The sequence below is a fragment of the Hyposmocoma kahamanoa genome, unplaced genomic scaffold (genome assembly GCF_003589595.1).
Source record: "Hyposmocoma kahamanoa isolate Upper Pololo Valley unplaced genomic scaffold, ASM358959v1 220, whole genome shotgun sequence".
Taxonomy (NCBI): domain Eukaryota; kingdom Metazoa; phylum Arthropoda; class Insecta; order Lepidoptera; family Cosmopterigidae; genus Hyposmocoma; species Hyposmocoma kahamanoa.
In genome coordinates, this window is record NW_020653740.1 from 4238404 (window position 1) to 4261193 (window position 22790).

The 22790-nt window shown below is 36.4% G+C and overlaps 1 protein-coding gene across 9 annotated transcripts in view; it reads left to right on the forward strand.

Annotated features, from left to right (window-relative positions):
- The window catches only part of LOC113227844 (sodium/hydrogen exchanger 3), a 100916-nt gene that overhangs the window by 25921 nt on the left and 52205 nt on the right, over positions 1-22790 (forward strand). For 8 of the 9 annotated variants that reach the window (XM_026460890.1, XM_026460895.1, XM_026460896.1 and 5 more), the window contains exon 2: positions 19418-19657. In XM_026460890.1, coding sequence (XP_026316675.1) covers positions 19550-19657 — 108 coding nt within the window. In that variant the 5' untranslated portion in view covers positions 19418-19549. The remainder of the gene's footprint in view (positions 1-19417; positions 19658-22790) is intronic. The other variant, XM_026460891.1, reaches the window with a different exon arrangement.

A 22790-nucleotide genomic window follows, 5' to 3' on the forward strand; every position in this document is an offset into this window, starting at 1 on the left:
GTGTGTGTGTGTGTGTGTGTGTGTGTGTGTGTGTGTGTGTGTGTGTGCGTGTGCGTGTGCGTGTGCGTGTGCGTGTGCGTGTGCGTGCGCGTGTGCGTGCGCGTGTGCGTGTGCGTGCGTTTGTGTGTGTGTGTGTGTGTGTGTGTGTGTGCGCGCGTGTGTGTGGGTGCGCGCGCGCGCGCGCGTGCGCGTTTGTGAGTATGATCGTGAATTAATAATAACAACAATACAATATTATTTGCAGAAATGACAATGAATGTGATTAATTCCAGACGTAGAAGTTTACACATTTACATTTATGTTTCACATCGAGAACAGCATCAAAGCAAGTTATTAGAGTATAAGTATAATAGAGATATTTAAAATAGTCTAGTCATGCTGGTATATGTCTTCAGAAACTTTTTTAGATTTTTTTTACACGATATTTAAAAATGTTTTGTATCATTTTGTTTTTTAGCTACAAAATTAATTTGACATTGCAATTTGAAACTAATTTTTCGGATCTAAATCGTGTTTCGTTTTTCAACAAACCAACGTTTGATTTCACATTTTGTTCAAAATACCAAAGACCCATCGTAAACGTGTTTCTGAAACATGTTTTAGCCATGAATTTTATTAATTTTTCACACGATGTTTTCCTACGCGCAATTATATTTAAAATGAACTTTTTCATGAAATTAATGTTATATTAAGTACTTATTATTAAAATCAGTATAACTGACGATACACTAACAAAGACATATCCCATTGACATCTAAATAGGTTACTATTTATTTGGATGTCATTGAATGTATAGGATTGTATACATGTCATGGAATCGATTTATTATTGGTAGGTCAATGTATTAGTTACCTATTTAGAGGTCTATTATTTATAACTGACTTCAAAAAAAAGGAAGAGGTTATACGTTCGGCTATGTGTATGTTTTCAGATTTCTCCGTCAATTGCAGACCGATTTTGAAAATTCTTTTTTGTTTGAAAGGGTGCACTTTCGTGGTGGTCCCATTGTCACCAAGTCAGAATCTGATGAGGGAATTCATGGAAATCGAGGAAAATCCTCAAATTTTATAGCCATGTCAGTGTAGAATACCGATTTCTCCATTAATTGTGGGCCGATTTTGCAAATTCTTTTTTTGTTTGTAAGTGTATACTCTCGAAGTGGTCCCTGATGCCGACGATACTGAGCCGGGTTCGTTTCGGCTATCACAAATTTAAAAAAAATCCGCAAATAAAAGTCGACTTTTCACTTAACGCGATACATGTAATCAACAAATCACCGACACCATGACAAGCAGAAAAAAATATAAAATGTACAAAGGAGTCCATAATAGTCCCATTGTCACCAAGAAGTCAGAATCTGATGAGGGATTCCCAAGGAAATCGAAAACAGCCGATAAGCAAACTTTTCAGGTCGGTTTTTTTTATGAAAAAGTTACAATGTGGTTTGTGATTATTCGTAATAGATCTCTACAAGGTTATCTATCACAAAAAGATGCATTCATTCGTCTGCAACTGGTGATAAGCGACTTGCCTACCCGTAACACTTACAGTGCCATTCAGAGGTTTAAATCGCATAGATCAGAGGGGCATTGCCACTGCCACTGCGTCCGTGAGACATCAGCACCATTTAAAACCGAAACGCAGTAATGTGTGCCTATAGGTTTATTAACTAAATATTATTTATCGATTAAATTTATATCTACAAAATATCACTAGAAATTTTGATCGTGACACTAAAATTTCTATGTGTATTATAGTGACATAGGATATTGAATATATAATTAACCAACTTCAAAAAAGGAGGAGGTTCTCAATTCGACTGTATGTTTTTTTTTGTATTTATGTTACGCGATATCTGCGGCATTTGTGAACCGATTTTCATGATTCTTTTTTTGTTGGAAAGAGGGTACCTCCATAGTGGTCCCATTTCATTTTGAAGAAAATCATCCACCTCTAAGGGTGGCTCATCACGCACGAACATTCATTTTTAGAAATAGCGCCAAAATTTTACTTAAGGAGCAATTATTCTAATGGTCGATTTTGCTATTCTCCAATTCAAGGCGTTTTTCTCTCTATTAGTTATAGTTCTCTTCTATCTGTAGGTATTTAATAAAGAAATAAATAAATGGATTGATACTAACTCGTGTTAAGTTTTTGCCGGTCTCATAGAAGATTGAAACAATGGGAAACGACCTATGTGGTATGAGAATGTGAGGTTAAGTGAGCGAGTCAATACTGTCAATTCAATTCGTGTCCCGAACACTCACCTTTCACCGCCGATGTATATACGAGCGAATCTCTTAGAATTCGCCTTAATTTCAACTCTGTTTGTTGTTCGTTAAGGATGTTTTAGTTTCAAAGCAAACGTTAGTGGCGAAAATTTAAATTTTAAAATCAATTTGATTATGTATCACGATGCTTACGTATTTAATGGGCCGCGTATCCCGCTTTTATGTGGATGCCTTTTTCGTTGGAACATGTTTGAGGTTGTACCGTTTAAGTTCAAGAAATATCGTCCTTCACCGTGATAGAGGTCAAGGTCAGATAGCTACTTGATAAACAACCAGAGAGCATGTGAAGGACATCATTCAATGTTACGAAAACTGGACGACATAGAAAACATTCAATGGCATTTAGATCATTCTCGGGTTTGCAATCTCTGCAAAATTTTTATTACTTTATTATTCCTGTATGTCATCATAAAATATTAACATTTCATATTTCTGCAATCAAAATGGCTGTTTTGACTTACATCGCTTAAAACAGCGATCCCGTACTTTCGATTCTGTAACCAATTTTGAACATACCTAAATATTATTCCATTTCCTAAGTAAACATAAATATGCCAAATATTCGTTATCATGTTTTGTTATTCAATAGACCAAGAGTATAGAAATCTCAAGATGAGCTCAATGCTAATGCAAATGCACTACGTCTCGAAGTTAATCACCGAATAATATTATATGAATTCCTCTTCAGTTGAGCTAATATTTTCAGCTAGGGAATTCATAGGGTGGATCACACACCGGTGCTGAGCGCCACGGTTTTATTTTGTATGAATTTGCGTGTTGCGCCACACGCGAGGTAACAGCGGGGTTCATGATAAGAATGATCTGCTGCAGCAACACCGCCTAACCACGGCGCGTCGTGGAGCTCACGCCCGTGAATATTTTATTAATTCACACCAAATATTCGTAGTTAAAAAATATTTAAGTAAACTCCAGTAGTATAATAGTAGATTTCATCTGATTCCTTATTATTGTTATTGATTGGGGGAAGAAACTTTTATAAGTCCTTACTGGCGGCTACGCAATAAAGCCGTTTAAATCCAATACAAAAGATCCACAACACCACCAGGCTACGGCCAGTGATTCGAGTCTGAGAATAAATTTTAATTTGTAACAATAATAATAACGAACTCAGAGGTGTAATATTTTCTTCAAATTTAAATGGGATCAATGCTGAGGTGCCCTCTTTCCAACAAAAAAGCACCATCAAAATCGGTTCACAAATGAAGTTATCGCGTATCATACACACAAAAAAATACAGGCGAATTGAGAACCTCCTCCTTTTTTTTGAAGTCGGTTAAAATAAAATACTGATTCATATATCAATTTCAAAACAAACTCCTAAAATTGCTCAACTGGAGTTCGATGATTCTGGTATTAGCTAGTGGATAAAAGTATAATCGTCGCCTAGCAGACGAATCCAGAGGTTAGAGTAAAGGCGCTTTCAAGTTAGACGCTTATAGAAGTGCTGGAGTGGCGTGGCTGTGGTGCAAAAGCCACGCGTTCGTTTTCCTTCAGGAACTGTGATTACCTGAAAAAATGGTGCGTGCGTGTGACGACAGTGGCGCGGATGATACGCCGCCGACGTGCCACTCCAGCCTTTCTACAGGCGTTTAATTTAAAAGCGCCCTTATTCCAGCTTTCAGAAGTGCTAACCGTAGCCTGACAGTCATTTGGCACTAATTCGATGTTCGATCAAATGGTGCATGAATTAAACCATGAATGCCAACGCTTTCTGTTTGTTATTGTTCACCTGAACTGGTGCAACGACCTTGAACTATTATAATACGAAATGTTTCCATCGATGTGGTTCTTATCGATTGTATAGCGTAAGTTGCAAGAAATACGTGTTACTAATGCATGTGGTAAATCGTGGGTTAATTAATTTTTAGCGTGCTAAATTGTTCTGTTCTTTAATAGCTTATTCAGATGGTAGATTACACTAGATGAGAAGAACGAGCAAGAAACTCGAGCAAAGATAAATTACGTATAGTCAACTGAAAAGTAAAGATAAATTTATTTCAATATAGCAATGTAATACAATACAAGTAAAATAAATGTAAATAAAGCTATTTTAGTGTTAAACTAAGCATTGTAAAAGGAAATCTAAATTATTCTATTTATTAATATGATATGATTATTAATATGAATCGATATTATTAATGCAGTAAAGTAGCAATGATTGACAGAGTTTAAAAACACTGATTTGAGAAGGGCGCTGCTAGCTACATATCTTAAATTTTTAAAAACACATATATCAATTTTGGATCTCTAGAAGTAAGCGCTATAATATGGTGTTTGAAATTAAGATGTTTGTCAATTATGACACCTAAATATTTAATGTTGCTTGTGCTGTTCAGTGTTGGACATGCACAGAGGTTTTCATGAGTTCGAGGGCTTGAGCAATGGTGAGCAACTATTGAGAAAATATTCTCCGGAGGTTGTGAGCAGATATTGTATGAGAAAGTCATATATTTAGATTTGCTAGTATTTAGTGTAAGGGCATTTGCTCTGAGCCACTCGGTTACTGAGTTGAAATCAAATTGAACTTGTGAAAATGTTTCTTTCCAATTTGAGGCGCTGAATAATAGGTCTGTATCATCGGCGTAAGATATGACCTTGCCACCAAAGAGGGGAAGAGCGCATAGTTAGTTAATAAGACAAGGAATAGGATTGATCCCATTATGCTTCCTTTGGGAACACCATGTTCAATGGGCAATTTGTCATTCGTTATTTTGTCAATGGTCACGCGCTGTTTTCTGACAGAAATATAGTCCTGTAAAAGTTTCAGCTGCATTCCTCTAATTCCAAGTACTTCTAAATAGGGCTTAGTTCTGAACCCAAATTGAGACGTCGATCGAAATTTTTTAGTTAACAAGCCTTTTATAGATTATTCTTTCAAGTAGCTTAGAAAGAGATGGCAATATAACAATTCGACGGTAATTGTTAATATTGTTCTTATCGCCGCTTTTGTGAATAGGTTTTATAAGGGCTGTTTTCAGTACTTTGGGAAATGTTCGTGTTAATAAATAGAGATTGAAAACGTAGGTCAGGGTGGAATCAAACAATTTTTATGTTGTTAAAGGAAAGAACTGGGATTTTTGTCGATTCCTGTCCTACAGTCATTTTTTAAAGTCATAATAATGTTTTAAATTTTTATTGAATTGACATTCAACTATTTTTTGTGAAAATACTCCACTAGTTTGTTATAATTATTAATACAAAGATCGAACACTCAGAAAAAAATCCTTCGATCCGGCCGGATTCGAACCGACGTCTTTAGCATACCGTGGCAGACGCTATACCAACTAAGCCACGGAACGAACTAGCGGACCTCACGAAAAAGGCGAGGTCATGATTACTGCTGAAAGTGGGACGTTGATTTCTGCCTTTTCAGCTAGAAGTTTTCCTACACTAGTGAAGAATGAATGTGCCGAGTTAACGATTTGAACTGCGTGTTCCGTGTTTATAATTAGTTGCTGGGCAAACGATTTGGAGTTAGTCATGTTCGTAATATTTTTGATGACTTCACACAATCTCTTTTTATCGTGACCTGCATTAAGTATTAGTGTCTTTTTATTAGTGTGTTTTAATTTCTTTAATAGTTTGTTACAGAAATTTCTATATCTATAATAATTAGTTTTACATATTGGATTATTTGGAAACTTAACAATATTTTTATGAAGTTTATCTCGATTTTTAATGCAGCTCAGTAATCCTGGGGTAATTCAAGGTTTAATTATTTTATATCGGCGCGTAAATCTTTTAGTTGTTGTATTTATTTCTATAATTTTAGTGAGTGAACTGATCAAATATTCCATTTTATATTTAGTGATATGTCTCGGTCTAAGCTTGCAAGGTCACGAGTCACGCCCTACTTATTCACTTCTGTATAAGATTTGATATATTGGGTTCTATTGAAGTTCTTTTGTATGCGTAGTAGTATGGTATTGTGATCAGTTAGGGTAGTTTTTAACACTATAGTATTCACGGTAAGAATGGTTTTGGCTAATATGTGTTCTAAGCAATTATGGTCTCTCGTCGGATGAAGATGGGTTGAGAGGTAACCATGGGAAGCTGTTTGGTTTAAGTATTCACTTGAGTTGCTATCTTCATTGTCGATCTTAATGTCATATTTAGGTCACCAAGAATAAATACGTTTCGAAAAGAAGAAAGTGTTTTCATATTATTACATTAGATTAGCTAGAAATAGTGTTATATTATATTGTATATATGTTAGTCCTTAAGGTATATACTATATGGGTCATGTGGCCTGAAATAAATAAAAAAATAATGTCACCCAAGGAAAGCAAAAAATTTGTGGTGTTTCTGTATGAAGAGGAGCGATAAATTGCAACAATGGCAATGTCATTCCCAATTTTTAAAATTAAACTGTTAACGTCCACTATTTTAGGTTCCTCTATCAAGACGTTTGATATGTCAGTTTATACGTAAAGAGCTACGCCATCATTCTGAAATGCATTGCTTTCCTTACTAACATATGAATTATAGCCATCGAAATGAGGTATTGAGGTGGTTTTGAGTAACCTACGCTCAGTTAAAACAAAGACGTCAGGTTAAAAATTAAAAGGGGTTAACAACGATAAAAGACCGTCAAAATTACAATTAATACTTCTAATATTCTGTAGAAATATTTTAAAATCAGAATTACACATAGAAATAAACATGGGGCACATGTATCAATGTCTTAGGGCTAAATCGTTAACAATGGTACCCGTGTTTGGGCTGCGTTAAAGCAGGAATGAGGCGCTCTAGGCACCCTCATAATCAGTGTTACTCATGTGTCTCGCTATTGCGTTCTTCTTAGCAGGACAATGTTCGTCTCCTGTTTTATGTTTCGCAGGTTTGTTGAAACGTACACAGGTTGCGCACTTCGCGGACTCCGCGTGCCTAGGACACCTCTTGATAGGGTGACGTGCTCCGCCGCAATGGCCGCATGTGGGCTCCGAGTCCTGGCAGAACTTTGCAGTGTCCATATTATTGGCATTTGTAGTATCTACTCATGCGTGTGTAATCTCTTACCGCACACGAGGCCCAATTAATGTTTACACGCTGCTGTTCTACGAGCGTCCTCCGAATGCGTACTGTTAGTTCTAAAATATAGTTACAAGTGGTCTCGTCCTTTTTGCCTGATTTGTGGCTAAATTTAATTTCATCTTCTAAGGAGTTCTTATTTAGGCCAGGATGTTTTTCGGATAAATTTTGCTCATACAGGCAGTCTAATAATTCGTTATTAGACATGCCAGAACGAACGCCCAATATTATTACATTCGGCCGCTTTTTAGTCGCATTTTCTAGATTTCTTTAGCTGTTCAGACTGTTTGAGTTAGTATGTCATCCTTACTTAAAGTGCTGATAATAACTCCTCCACATTTAGTTTTACGCATACCGCTGATACGCAGTTTCATTTCTTCTGGCCTTATTAATTTTTGGATAATTTTTTTAGTATCTTCGCTTGAAGTATCTTTACTGGGTGGGTAAATAGCAATTCTGCTCGTATTCGATGTGCATACTAAAGGCAGACCTCCTTTCCTAACTATATCAGCAAAATATTGGTTTGATGGAGGTGGTTTAGGGACTGATTGCACGCAGGTTTTTAGATCTTTTAATTGGGCATCAACATTCACTTGTTCCTTCAAAGTGCTAATCATAGAAATTGCCGAAATTTATTTTTGCTTGAAGAACTGGTACTGTACAGCCAATTCAGAGACACCTCCAAGTACTGACCTGCTAATTTTGCTGATTTTCAGCTTCTGCTCTGAGTTTAGTTTTCCTTCACCAGAAATAGTGCAGATGCCACGCAGACATTGTTCTATTTGGATCATCCATTTCTGGATTTCAAGTGTTGAGAGTCTATAGTAGGTACAGACGTAGATGAGGCGGGGGCCGAAGCTGCAGCTGGGGATGGTTCTGGTTCCACGTACCGTCTAACGGGAGGTGGACTGCGACTCTTCATCGTACTTCTGTTGAACGGGCTACTCATTCTTTATACTTTGAAAGAAGCACAAGGTCGCACGTAACATCACAAAACACAGTCAGATAAAATAAAACCATAGTACGGAATGCGAATGTGTTGCCTTATGAAAATAAAGCGGAGGAATGGTAACAGAATCTCTTTTCGTGCTAACTTTGCGTTTTCCTAAAGTGCTGCATGCACTGGCCTTGAGCTTGTGAAGCTCGTGGCTTATTGCTACTCTCAAACTACTACGTTTGTGTCCTAGTTTAAAGTAAAGTAAGTATATTTGTGCCTATTATTTGATACAGTTGCAAAGATTTTTCCGTTTACGTAAAGATTTTTAAGTGTTTCTATTTTATAAATATTACTAACTAACAAAAACTAATTAGAATGCATTAAGTATAAAATAATAATATTTAAAATCCTGTAGGTTGTAAACGAACCTGTGAAAGTGTTTTTTTTTATTATAGTAAGTAAGTAAGTTTATTTTTTTATTATAGTAAGTTACGGGACGAATGTACCTGGTGTACAAGCGACACGCTTGTGTATAACAGTTGCAGTACCGCTCAGAGATTTCAATCGCAAAGATCTGAGGGGCATTGCCACTACGCCTGTCACCCTGAGATATAAGTTATCCCATGTGCCTGTAATTCCACCAGGACTCTTATCTTTCAAAACCGGAAGGCAGTAATGCTCACATTACTGCTTGGCGGCACAAAAAAAGTAAGGTGGCATTAGTTCCCTTTTTTTTTTTTTTTTTATTATCCGAGGGAATCTGTTTACAGATACCCCGGCCCCGCGGGGGCAGAGCCGGGGTTATGTGGGACTGGGCTAAACCATGAAGGGGAGCAGCCCGACCGCACTAAACCCCCGGAGTGTTCCTCCCCTCCGCTGTAGGTGGGGGTACGGGTACGCTGTTGCACTCGTCCGCGCCCCCACCAGCGGCTGGCCGCGCCCTGCGCAGCCCCTCCTCGAGAAGGGAGACACATCGGTCCCCCGACTCCGAATGTGAGGCTCGCCGAACACCAGACGAGCCTTCCATCCCGGGCCCCTTTATACTGGGCAACGAACTCCCCCGAGTCCGCTACCCAGGGGCCATGGGGGGCCAGGACAGCATCCACTCAACTGTGAAGTTCAGTGGCTGCTCCCCCAGCCCCCGCGGCGGATCTGATGACAGGCTCCGCCGCAACACCTAACGCGCTTCCGCGCGGACTCTCCGAAGAGAGTCCCTTGGAGCTCCCACCACGGGCCAACCGCCCACGTTCGGCCGCGGAGGATAGGACGAGCGGCAACGACACACCGACACGTCTCTTCCCCCGCGGCCCCGCCGCCACTGCATCATTAAAAGCGGTGCAGCCCCGCCAGGGTCGCGGAGGACAGGACGAGCGGCAACGACACACCGACACGTCTCTCCCCCCGCGACCCTCCTCCTCGCGCATCCGCGCGGTCCCGCTGGCCAAACGCTGGCCCCGCGCGGAACGCCCTCCTCCTCGGGCCAGCCTACCACCATCGGCCGGCCCGGTGGGTTCCTCTTAGCTTCACCGTGGGATAAAATCGACCACGGCTACTAGAGCCCCCCCGCCACGACAAGGCGGGAACCCCTTCGGGGGGGGCATTACTTCCCTAGACGAACTCTTTCACAAGGAGCTCTAGTGCTACTAACTGATTATCGCTGAAACTTTTGAGGGAATCAGATACTCGTATTTATTTATTTATTTATTTATTTATTTATTTATTTATTTATTTATTTATTTATTTATTTATTTATTTATTTATTTATTTATTTATTATAATAAGTTCACAGCATGAGCCAAAACACTTATATGCTAGTCAAAGAAATGTAATAATAATAATTTATATAATACAATTTATATTATTATTCTGCTTTACATAAATATTCATTTAGGAATAATACGGCATATTTGAAAAATTGCTTCGAACTGTCTCCGAATACGTCGGCACGCGACTGCAGTGCGAGCAATTGGTTAAGCAAAGAGGTCGCCCTAACCGTGGGTGCATGTGCGCCGCTGCAGGTGCGCGACGGAAGAGTCGCGAATAACGGACGTACGCGCCTCTGCAGCGTAGCACCACCACCGCGCAGATATCGGTCTGGGACAAACAGACCCGTACGAGACACAACTGTCAAGTTGTCAACCCCACCGTTCAAAACCGCATGGTAATGCATTATGAGCATTAGTTTACGCCTCAGTACAAGGCTGTCAAATCCGGTCATTCCAAATACGAACATAGAAGGGAACAGATACGGATAAACATTGTACAACTTTTTATAAATAAATCTTGCAAACTTTCGCTGAATCTTTTCTATCATTTCGATATATATAGACTCGCGAGGATCCCATACAATCGCTCCGAATTCTAACACACTGCGTACGTATGCGTTATACAGGATCAATGCTACTTTTGAGTCAGCAAAAGCATAAGACGTTCTCATAATAAACCCCAGAGTTCGGTGTGCCTTCTTACAAATTGTTAGAATATGGTCTTTAAAAGTGAACCGCGAATTCAGGGTCAAACCAAGATCCCTGATCTCAGTTACACGATTGATCGGATTGCCGCCTATGTAATAGGGAGAAGCGTATATTGCTTTTCTTGTGAAACTAATGACCTTGCACTTAGACTGATTAAACTGAAGTCGGTTCATTAGTGCCCACTGTTCCACGGCTTTGATATCATCTTGCAACCTAACGCTATCCTCGGGTCCTTCTACATCGATGTAAAGTTTAAGATCGTCAGCAAAAAGTAGAAAGTTTATCGTCCTATTATAATTCTTAAGTAACAACAAATACCTGCAACACCTTAAAACGAAATGTAGACAAATAAACTAAGCAAATAAATAATTTCTAATTCTGTGTCATTAGTAGAAAAACAGAAAACAACGTCCGAAAGCCGTATCGTGACCACAAATTTGTGTCCACTGCACCACGTGTATTTTAAATCGCTGTCACCTTGACCTTTTGTATGCTGTGGTTTATCGATTTGCAAGTAAGTAGGTATATATGTGATCATTTGTGAATTTTGTGAATACCTTTCTGTTCAATACCTACTATTTAAGTTTTGACATTGTTTGAACGACGAGCTTATGCTTGATAAAGACAATAACAGCAAACATTTGCAGTGTTTAGGTTAAACTGAATATGTCAACATGTTCACCTTGTGTTCATTAAGTTGTCATTATCGCAGTGCCTTATCTAACTATGAAACCTGATTTACAGGTTGATGATTTAGGAAGAGTATCAACTTGGTATAGATAGTCTCATATTATTAGGACGGACGTATGTGATAGAGTGAAATGCGTTGGTTTAAAGAGACATGTTTATTGTTCGGTCTCTAGAATATAAGTGACAAAATAGTACAATTTGAAAAAAAACCTACCTCAAAATTTTATCGTATTTCCCAAGTTTTATTGAAATCGGTTACCGGAATTCGGATACATCCCCTAGTTTACCACCCTTAGAGTTGGAATATTTTCTTCAATTTTGAATGAGATCAATATTGAGGTACTGTTTTTCCAACAAAAAAAGAAACATCAAAATCGGTTCAGAAATGCCGTAAATGAGTTATCGCGTAACATGCACACAAGAACAAAACAATCGGATTGGGAACCTCAATTACAATTCATACAATTCATGAAGCAACACCTCGTGTTAACCTCTGATAGCTGTAAAGATCGAGTGAAGTTAAATTTTCATAGATTTCTCACAGGTGGCGCTACAGCAAGAAACCGTTAAAACCGTAGTAATAAAAGATTTCTATTCTATTCTACTCTAAAACCAATAATCAACAAGGATCAGTAATAAAAGCATAGAAAAATTCGTAAGATCTTCACTCGACGAGTAGCTCAGTTGGTAGAATGGTTGCCATAGATGATGTGTGAATGTATGTCAATACATTTTTTTTGTCAATAAAATTATAATAACTAGTGGAGTAATTTCACAAGAAATTAATGAATATCATGGTAGTAAAACATATATAAAATCAATAATAAACTTAGAACAAATTCACTTCTCTACTTCAAAAGTTTTACTTTACACCCTAGTTATTAAAGTAATCCATTTTTCTCGAGCAAAATCTATACCGAGAATTTATCAACTCGTGACGCGGCGTCGTACATCGAATATCAGGAGCATCCTATTTATACAATGCTCGTAAGAATATGACCGGTCTAGGCCAATGGATTCCAATCTTTGATTATATTGTGTTTTGATATATTTTTAATAATTGGCGTTATTCATCTGATTTCTATGAAATGCTTCTTATTCGTACTTCTTTTAAGGAGCCACTACACTTTCGCAAACACGCACTTCGGCAAATGACTGTCTAGCTCTTATTCCATAGTTTTTTTTTGACCGATTTGGGTCGATTTTGAGTATTGTATAGAAGCATTTCACATGTAATAAATTAATTAAATTTAAAAATTACTTATCTCGCTCTTCCCGCTTTGTGTAAAGAGTACGTAGTTATTAACGATAATATTACCTATAGAAATGCATTCGAAAAGGGTGGATTTGGTGTTTTTGAAATACAGGTTTACTTGTACACATGTCTGCCTCAATATCATTTTATTTAATTTATTTAGTATTTTAATTACGTTCATTGTATTGTAAAGTGGCAAAGACATAAATAATTTATTATTAAGGGGGAGGGAATCAATTGTGCAATTCCATCGCACACTCTCCGTGATGTACTTTTCTAAATCCACTTATATTTACCAATCACCAGTCTAGTAGCAGTAGAGCTCCTTAAGAGTTCGTCCAGGGAATTACTGCCACCTTACCTATTTCTGCTCTCAAGCAGTAATGTCAGCATTACTGTGTTTCAGTTTTGAAGGGTAAGGATGCTGGTGAAATTACAAGCACATGAGATTTGTCAACTTAAGTCTCAGGGTGACGGACGCAGTGCCAGTACCCTTTTTCGTCTCGTCACTAGTTGTTATAAAAAAAGTTTATATAAGCTTTTTGACACGCCTTTCAACTGAATCTAAGGTGGCCAGTTGGTTTTTAATAGAACCATTCCATAGGTGGCAGCAGACTGTTGAAGAAACTGTCACGGTGTGAAGTAACGCTTCACCTTGGAAAGGATACCATGCTTCCTGGCTGTATTTTTGCCTATGGATTCTATTTATCTGACGTATAGCAAATTGGACGACATGTCCATTTCAAGTTTATAAAACTTTATTGACTGGATTAAGCCGATGGCCCGTTAATAAGTGTGACTCCTTTATTGCAACGTTATTTATTTCTTAATGTTTATTAGGAATTTTAACAGACCAATAACAAGAAAATGTCTATACGTTTGTTTTAATATAGTTCACTCACGATAATCGTTCGAAAAAATTACTAAGTAGATGTGATGGTACAGTCGGTGCCCTCACTTAAGTATCCACTATTTCTATCGCACTTAGTAGGTACAAACAGTGGATACATAAGTGAGGGCACCGATTGTACTTTGGCTTGATTATCCTCATTTGTTATATTGTCAACGCGGCATCTTTTTGCTTCACTTTATTGACTGAGATCAATGAGCGTGATATCTCTATCTCTATCCTAGCTGATCTTGATAGTCGTCTTCACAAAGTCACAAATTCATTTAAGGGGCAATGTATATGCTTCTGTAACAAAATTCCGGTTGATATACAAAATTTACCATTCACGAAATTTAAAATTATAGTGAAACAAAAACTTTACACTAAAGGGTATTATACAATTTCTGCGTACTAGGATGACAAAAATCCGTGGTAGTAATTCGCTTAGCTCTTGGAGGTAGTCTCGATCTATGATGTTTATTTACAAAGAACAACCCTTAGTTTCTTGCTAATTTTTCTCAAAGAATCTGCTATACGAATGAACGGTAGAGTTTAACCAATGTGACGATTTCAAGTGTAATATGCTTACCTATGAAATAAAGATTATTTTGATTTTGGTTTTGGTCGTTCAAATCTCCCTAATTACAATCAACAAAATACATTACGTGTATTTCACGATTTTCTAACGACAGTCGTGGCAATATTTGAAATTGCTTTTCTCGCTCCATAGAAGGCCATGATAAATAAAGATTAACAATCACTGGCCAACCAGCAGCCGTCAGTTTCGTTAGCAGTAAAGCGTGTCGATTGCACTCATATTTTACGACGAGGCGTGGTACAAACTTAGACAGAAGGAAATGGAAACTGTGTTATTACCGTCTGACTTTCCGTCTTTGAAATTGAAACATCTAGGTTAGGCTAAACATAGGATAGGCCCACACCGTGCCGATTTTACAGCCACTTAGTGTAATAAACTTTCTTATTGAAGCACTGTATTTTAAATATTGTTGTACAGTAAAAAGTTTTCAAAGTTAATAAATTTTGACAATAAAAACACACTTATTAATAAAAAGATAATTAATTTGCAACTTAAAAATTAGCACTAGGCCTAGTTAATAAGTTACTAAAATATGAAAATTTGGATTTACAAACATATTTAGTCAAACATTTGTAACGTAAAAAAATTGTAACCTGTAATATTTTAGTGTAGCTTTTCATTTCCATATTGCTCAAGTCTGTGTCAAAAGAAAAGATATTTTTTTATTTTAATTTCAAAACATATATATTTTATAGCCAAACAAAACAAAATAAAAAAGGTACCGGCTGAGTGACAAGGTTCATAAATCTCTCACAAGATGTCGCTTACGACGTGGAATGCCTAAAAAACTCAAAACAAATATCTATAACAGATATATAGATGAATGTCGTTGACTTGCTAACTCGACCTGTAGCTTTTAGTGGACAGAGCGGCGGCGGTACGGTACGGTACACCTTGGTCACAGGTTCATTCAAGTCCTGTCGAGTCGAAGGAATTTTTCTTTGTGTTCGACCTATATAAAAATTATAACAAACTAATGGAGTTATTTTTCTAAAAATATTATAACATGAATATCACGGTAATTAAACAATAAAAAAAACAAAAACACTTAAAATGTCAAATCGACAAAATATCCCCGTTATTACTACAATCATTTTTAATACAAATTCCCACAAGAAGAATATGTGAGAAATCTTAGAGATAGCTCTTGGTTCATATTTAGTATTCTATGAATGTCAAATGTCTAAATTTATTTAAATAATAATAATATAATATTTATAGGAGCAACCTAAAAGAACCAAAGGAATCATTACAATTTGATTTGCGATTTCTGGCATTTCGAGTACTCTTACCTCAGTTGGTCCCATAGACACTGTTGATCCTTACCAGAGACCAGATCGAATGGCATAAAAGGAAGTTTTGTAAAAATTGCCTTTTATCTTTCTGACTGTACCATTTTTTCAAAATCTGTGAATGCCAATAAAAATTATTAATAGTCTTGTAGAACCGTTTTTCTTTAACTACAACGATTAAGGCAGCCAGTCTTGCTGACCCGTCTCAAATTCATACCTTGTGTATAAAACAACAAATCATTGGTCCAGAGGAACAGTGATTTGAACTTTGAATTTGAACAGAATCAAGTCAAAAATACAAATTTTTTAGGAGAGCAATTTAAAAATTTCTTTTATAATTATTTCAGCCGCTATTGTTATGTGGTTCTCCTCACCTATATGTATTTAAAGCCTACATTTAACAGTATTTTCGAATACTTCTTATTCTTATTCAGTTCCTTAGTTTTGATAAAATCCATCAATTGTTCAGAGAGGTCTATAATATTACCCTTTTGAACATAAAATATTTATGATTGAAAGTTTTAATTGAACTATTAATGCTTAATACTATTAAACGAAAGAAGGATAATATTCATTTCGATAAAACTTTGAGGAACATAGTAGTATCTCAAAAAATACTATATATTATATATTACCATTACAATGAAATGAAAAAAGTCCCAAAAACCGCATTACCTTGGAATAATCGTCTTCATTTTAGAAATAAATATTTTTAAAATACACTTATAATGAACAATTTTAATACCTTGTTCAACGGACGACGTCGACTTGACGACTATACCTTCGTGTTATGAGGTAATACCTATGGGTAATACTGAATACGACTGTGTTGCTCAATGTTTGGGGCCAAAACGTGAAAAGTTCAGAGATACTACTCTACCTCCCGCGCCATTTCACATCCGATCGTTATAAGACCTTGTTTATTAGAAAGTTTTCGATGTATTTTCAATAGAACTGCATTTTAAAATAAAAAGCCTAAATTTTTGAGTTGATGCCCTGTTCATCCAAGGCAACAAAGTATGTCAATCATATTCCGTTCTACGCAAAACGATTACATAACTTGGGACGAAGTTTAGACATAACTTTGATGGTTATTCGCCTAGTCTATTCGAGCTGCATAATGGAACTTCAGGATCATAATAGACTTGCGAACTAACCAAGTTATACATTGTGTTCTACTATATTTAAGTGAATGGAGATGGAGCATATGTCTTTACTATTTTATTCTGATTGTGTACTACTTAATTTTAGTCTGCCTATTGCTACTTGTTCTCATTAGTAAATTCTATATCGCTTATTTTGGTTGTATATTTGACCATGTGTTCGTATCCATTATAAAGAACAAAGGCAAATTCGTGAAGATGCAATTCTATCGTGTCAAACCAAAATACTGCAACGCTCATTACAGTGTTTTGTATCAACTAAACTAACGGGTAAACCACGTAATTAAGATTTTTTTCAAAAGAATAAACATTTATTTATTTATTTAAGTTGAAATATACAGGTAAAGTACAACAAAAGCTTGAATGTTAGAAACTAAAATTAGGATTAAATTATGTTAATAAAATTGGGTCCCCGCGGCAAGGTGCCCAAGATGCTGGCAGCGTTCCCGCTTTGTATAGCTACGTTAATGCATTGGGCAAGGTAGCTCCCGGTCCTTGCGTTTCTTAGACAATCTATTATTTTTTTAAGTAGTTAAGATGTATTTTTGCTCGACATGTTTCGAATCATTCCGTGGTTCTTAATCATGAGATTCAGCAGCGGTGGCTCGACGGAAACTGCGCGCCGAAGCCCGCAATGTATTCACTACACAAATAACTTATGTAACCAAATCTACTAACTTGTATCGATGCAGTTGCGCGTTTGCATCGATGCAATCGCCTACAAATGTCAAGTGTAGCGTTCCACGAACGCGCGTTTGCGCTATCGTACTCACGTTCTACCCTAACCAGTCTCAATAGCACACAAATTGCCCTAATAACAATAACTTATGTCAAATAAGCAACATGAAAGCCTCCTGTTCCGATCAAAGTATGTAAATGGCCAAGTGTAGTTCATAAAATGTGTGGCGTCATATGGCGTCAGTCGACGTCTCGCCGCAGTGTCGGAGTCCCGACAAGGACAACCCAGCGCCAACCAGACGCCTCCTTAAAAATAATTTGTGTTTAGTAAGATCCATGACTCGATTTGTTAATATCTTATTTATTATTTTGGACTTTTGCAAGGGAAATTGAAAATTGTGGTTTAATACGTAAAGTTATAGGAAAAACTCCGAAAACAACTTGAAGGTTTTTTTTTTGTAATATCAAGTGACGGTACGAACCAGTCGTGCGCCTGATGGTAAGCTACACTTGCCTACGTTCTGTACATAAGAGTTGCAGTGCCACTCAGAGCTTTAAGTCGCTTTAGATCTGAGGGGCACTGCGCCCGTCACCCTGAAACATAACGCATCCCTCATGGAAGAATGGCATAATGGAGTTTTGTCACAAACATTTACTGTTCCATTAGATACAGAAAAATATAACCCACATCCTTTCCAATTCTTGTAACTCTATCGACTAATATTGTATAGGAGCAATAAACATTTTTGACGTTTTTTTTTTTTTTTTTTTTTTTTTTTATACCTGACAGGCAAATGACAAACGTAACTCCACTTATGCCATTCTTCCATGAGGGGTCAGATAAGTTGACAAGTCTCGTATGCCTGTAATTTCACCAGCACCCTTACCCTTTAAAACCGGAACACAGTATTGCTGACATTTCTGCTTGGCGGCAGAAATAGGTAAAGTCAGTCAGGCAGTACTTCCCTGGACGAACTCTTTCATAAGAAGCTCTACTGTTTCTCTTGTATTTTCATTGAAAAGATATTTTAAATAAAAAAAGTCTCACAAAATTACTACATTGAGTAGTTTATCGGTTAAGATACGGGTTTAGTACGTAGTAGACGTGAACGTATTTTGCTAACAATGTACATGCAAAAATAATTTTTAACATTTTTCTCGAGTAACGAGAAAGAAAGAAGTTAGGAATGGAAATGCGAAATTGCGTTAATGATATCCTGAATTTTGCATAACGTTGATAAATTTATACAATGTGCGTTTTATCTTGTGCGGCGAAATAAAATTTAAAAAATCTAGTGTTCGTTCTTAATGCATCTTAGTTAAACCGTAACAACACATATTATTTATTCTATGTACAAAAAGAAAAACACAACCAATAATAAAAGCTAGAACACAGGTACAACAGGCGGCCTTATTGATAGATAGCAATCTGTTCCAAGCAACCTCCGGGTTACGGGATAATTTTAAAGATAATTAACTGTGGGCGCAACAAATGCTGCTGAATATAAATTTAATACACATATTGCACTTACACTTATAATAGTAAACAAAATTCTTAAATTAACTTAAAAAAAAATAGATAAATACGTGTACTTAAAAGAGTATAAAAACACATAACATGTATTAAAAACAGAGTCAGAAGAGGAGAAAACATTAATTAAATTGTTAACATTTTTAATACAAAGATCGAACACTAAGAAAAATTCCTTCGATCCGGCTGGATTCAAACCAACGTCATCAACATACCGTGTCTGATGCTCTCCTAACTGAACTACGGAACGAACCAGCAGAACGACTGTAGCGCCATCTGTGAGAATTCTATATAGTAATATATATATATAAAGTATAGTAATGTATATCGTGGTAGTAAAATATGGTAGTAAAACGTGATATTCAATGAAACTTAATATAATAATTGGATTATAATAACTTTGTTGGACTTTTCTACTATATATCATACCACATTTATGCTATAAGTATTTATTGTTATATCAAAATCAAGGACGTCACGGCAATACCCCCAACATGTAACCGTTAATAGAAAACACATCCTTATCGGCATTGCGAATGGAGTTGCATTCAAATAGTTTCACTTCAGTATCCCTTTGAACCAGTGAACGATGCACAATTGTAAATAATTAAATATTAAGACTGAAGAATGCACCAAATTGTAGACCAAGTGTTAAAGTGTGTATTGTGTGTATGAGGTGACTGTGCCTTTGAGAGAATCATGACGTCGTTGAAGCATGGTGTTAACCTTTCAAGACGGGCGTGCAGGCGGGGCCTTATTTTGGTGGCCCTCATGACTCTGCCACTTATCTGCTGCAATCCTGTTGAAGTAAGTATCATTTTTAATCATTTTTTGAATTATTTACCAAATTTAAGTTATCTTTATTTCATTAGTAAGCAAATTTGGAATTTTCAAATTGATTAAAACACTCATTGGTAACGCATACTCTCCTGAGACTAAGAATTTCAATATGTTGCTTTGATATTTGTTCATATTTATCATTTACAATTTCTTTCTAAGTAACATACAGACAATTCGAAAGACGTAAACGTATCATTCACATGACTTTATGTCATCGAGTAAGTAGAAAATGTGTAACTTTACAATAATGTTTTTGATAAAACTTCGCAAATTTCAAATATCAACAGGGATCTTATTAGGGAAGCGTATGCATGAATATGACTGTCAAGAATTGTTATGTTAACACTATTCATCTTAACATTACTCCAATTTTTAGGGATGCTTAGTAGTTTTCTTCATGCTTTCCCCACCTTAGCTCAGTGGACGACTGTTCGCCCACCATATCTGGTCATAAGACCTGCCGGAATCCAGTTGTTCGCCTCTTTGGATTGCCCATTTGGCGACTTTGGGTTGCCATGTTCCAATGATAGCAATGTCGCTGTATGATCTTCTTCTTGAGGTGCCATCTCCTACCGGAGGTGGGCTATCATTATGGCAATTTGGGTCCGTGAAGTTGCGGCTCGGAGCAGTTCTGTGGTACTCATGTTAAACTACCCTGTAAGATTTTGAAGCCATGCGGTTTTTCTACGACCACGTCTTCTGCGGCTCTGGATTTTTCCCTGCAGTATGAGTTGCAGTAGAGCATCTTTGTGCATCCTCCTTGTTGTCATTGATGACTCTATCCGTCCACGATATTTTCCAAATTCTTCGATAAACCCACATTCCGAAGGGTTCTAACCGTTTACATAACATCTGAGTTAGTGCTGCTGTATGAGCTGTATGATCCGAGACTGCATATTCAGTATTCGCAACTAACCATATCCAATTGCCGTTCACTGTCCGCCACATGTGACCGCGCTAGTAGCCTACAGGTTCGCTTTGACTAGTTCTGCTAAACACAAATGAAATTTTCATAAATGTAACAAAAGTGTAAACTTATCTCGCAGCGGCACTATGGAGCACTTTTATTTTAATAAATGTTAATATCGTGAGCCGACCTCGAGGTTACCATGTTTGATTTTTTCTCATTTTTGCCATTTCTGCCAGCCGGCTATTTGCGGTCCGCATTGTAATTGGGCGTAGCGACTCTCCGAACCCGATCACTGAAATACAATTTGTGAAGGTTGAGGTTACGGCTCGCTACACCATAATGGCGAAGTTTCCTGACCACGTTACGAAAGGACGAAAGGTTACGAAGTATGCCTATGGCATTGTGCGAGCAGACCCGTGCATCAAATACCAAATTGTGTTTCATCAGTACATCACACATCGGTAGTAGTTTATACATTTGTTAAAATCGTTAGCTAAATAAAGAACAGCGCAATAAAAAATGGAATCATTTTATATTGAGAGTGTAATATTTTCTAAAATATACTAAAAGAATTAAGAATGTCGAATGACCAATGGTCGTTGTAGGTCAAGCTATTTTTGGTACAACAGGCAGATATAATATGAATATGACTTTTTTTAACAAATAATTATTCAATTGTCCCTGTGTTTCAATACAACGTATTATTAGGTCCTTAATTTACGTATTTGAGTCTGAATATATTGTATAAACAATGTATATAATACAATATCACGTATTAATAACATACAATTGGATTAAATAACTAACTTTAGTTAGGTATTTGGGGAGTTTAATAACCAATGGCTCAGATGTGTTTCGGCATTCTTTCAAGTATCTCAATGGGGAAAAAAGCTTTTAACCTAAGTTTTGAAAAAGAATGGAGGGAATCAAGAGGACGGAAAGGAGGACATGTAAAAAATAGTGAAGGAAAAGCGAAGCTTATTATTATTAAATACAATATGATAGATAACCGAAGGTGAAAGATGTTTAGTTTATCAGATACGTCACGAGAGGAGATTTAGAAGCATTATAGAAGGGAAGATCAAAGAAAGAATGTCCGAGGAGAAACAAGATGAAATTATTAAATCAGATAAGGAAAAAAATTAATGTGACAATGTGAGAGAGTCAGTATCAGGTAATCAAAATTAAGGCGCTGAACAGAGATGATTGGTTATTACTCCACCGATAAGAGCCCTAGCTCTTAAATATAGATAGTAATGTAATATTAATAAAAAGAAGAAGTTATATTCGTATGGATACACTTTTATTAATTCAATAAAAATACGGAATTCCAACAAAATTCTACTCTCAAAATTAATTAAATAAAACAATAATGTACAATAATAATGAAATAAATGGAATACTTTCTTTTCCTAGTTGCTAGACTTCATGAGTTGTACCAGGCCATGTCGTCGTAATACAATTATGTAATTATTTGTCTATTTATCACCTCTATATGATGCATCCAGTGAAATACGTTGATTTGAGATATTCTCTTGCAATGGGTTTAATACTAACCCAGATAATGCGATTTGCATTGCATTAATTAGGTTTTATTTTATTTGTTTCAAATTTTGAGATTTACTGATAATGATTTACTGAAAATTTTAATGACTTAAAACGTTTAAAATTTTTATACGTTCAAAAACTAAGGAAATACTTGTTAGAACGAATCGCTGTTGACGGATAAATCCTTAGTGGTTTTTTGAGCTACAGCTGCATGTATGTAATAAACCATTGTAAAATGTTTTAAATAAATTTAAAAAAGTTAATAAGTTATATAAAATTAAAAATAAACGCTGCATAGCAACATAAATGAGAAGATTATTTTAAAATAGTATATTTATTGCTTTAATATAATTTACAAGAATACATAAAAATAATTTTATTACAAAACTATAGTAAATATGAACAACAGCCAATAATGATTTGTTCACTAAAATTTAGCTAAAATATATTCGACAAATGAGTTTTTTTATTATTATAAAGAGAAGATAATAAGACAACAATTTAGAGAAAAAGCACAAAAGTTTAAAAATACAAATGTTTAAATGTATATAAATTTACCCAAGCTTCAAATATGTTCAGTCCAAATCAAAATCCATAAAATCCAGATGCTGAGATCTTAAGATTCCAGAACTGGGTAAAGGA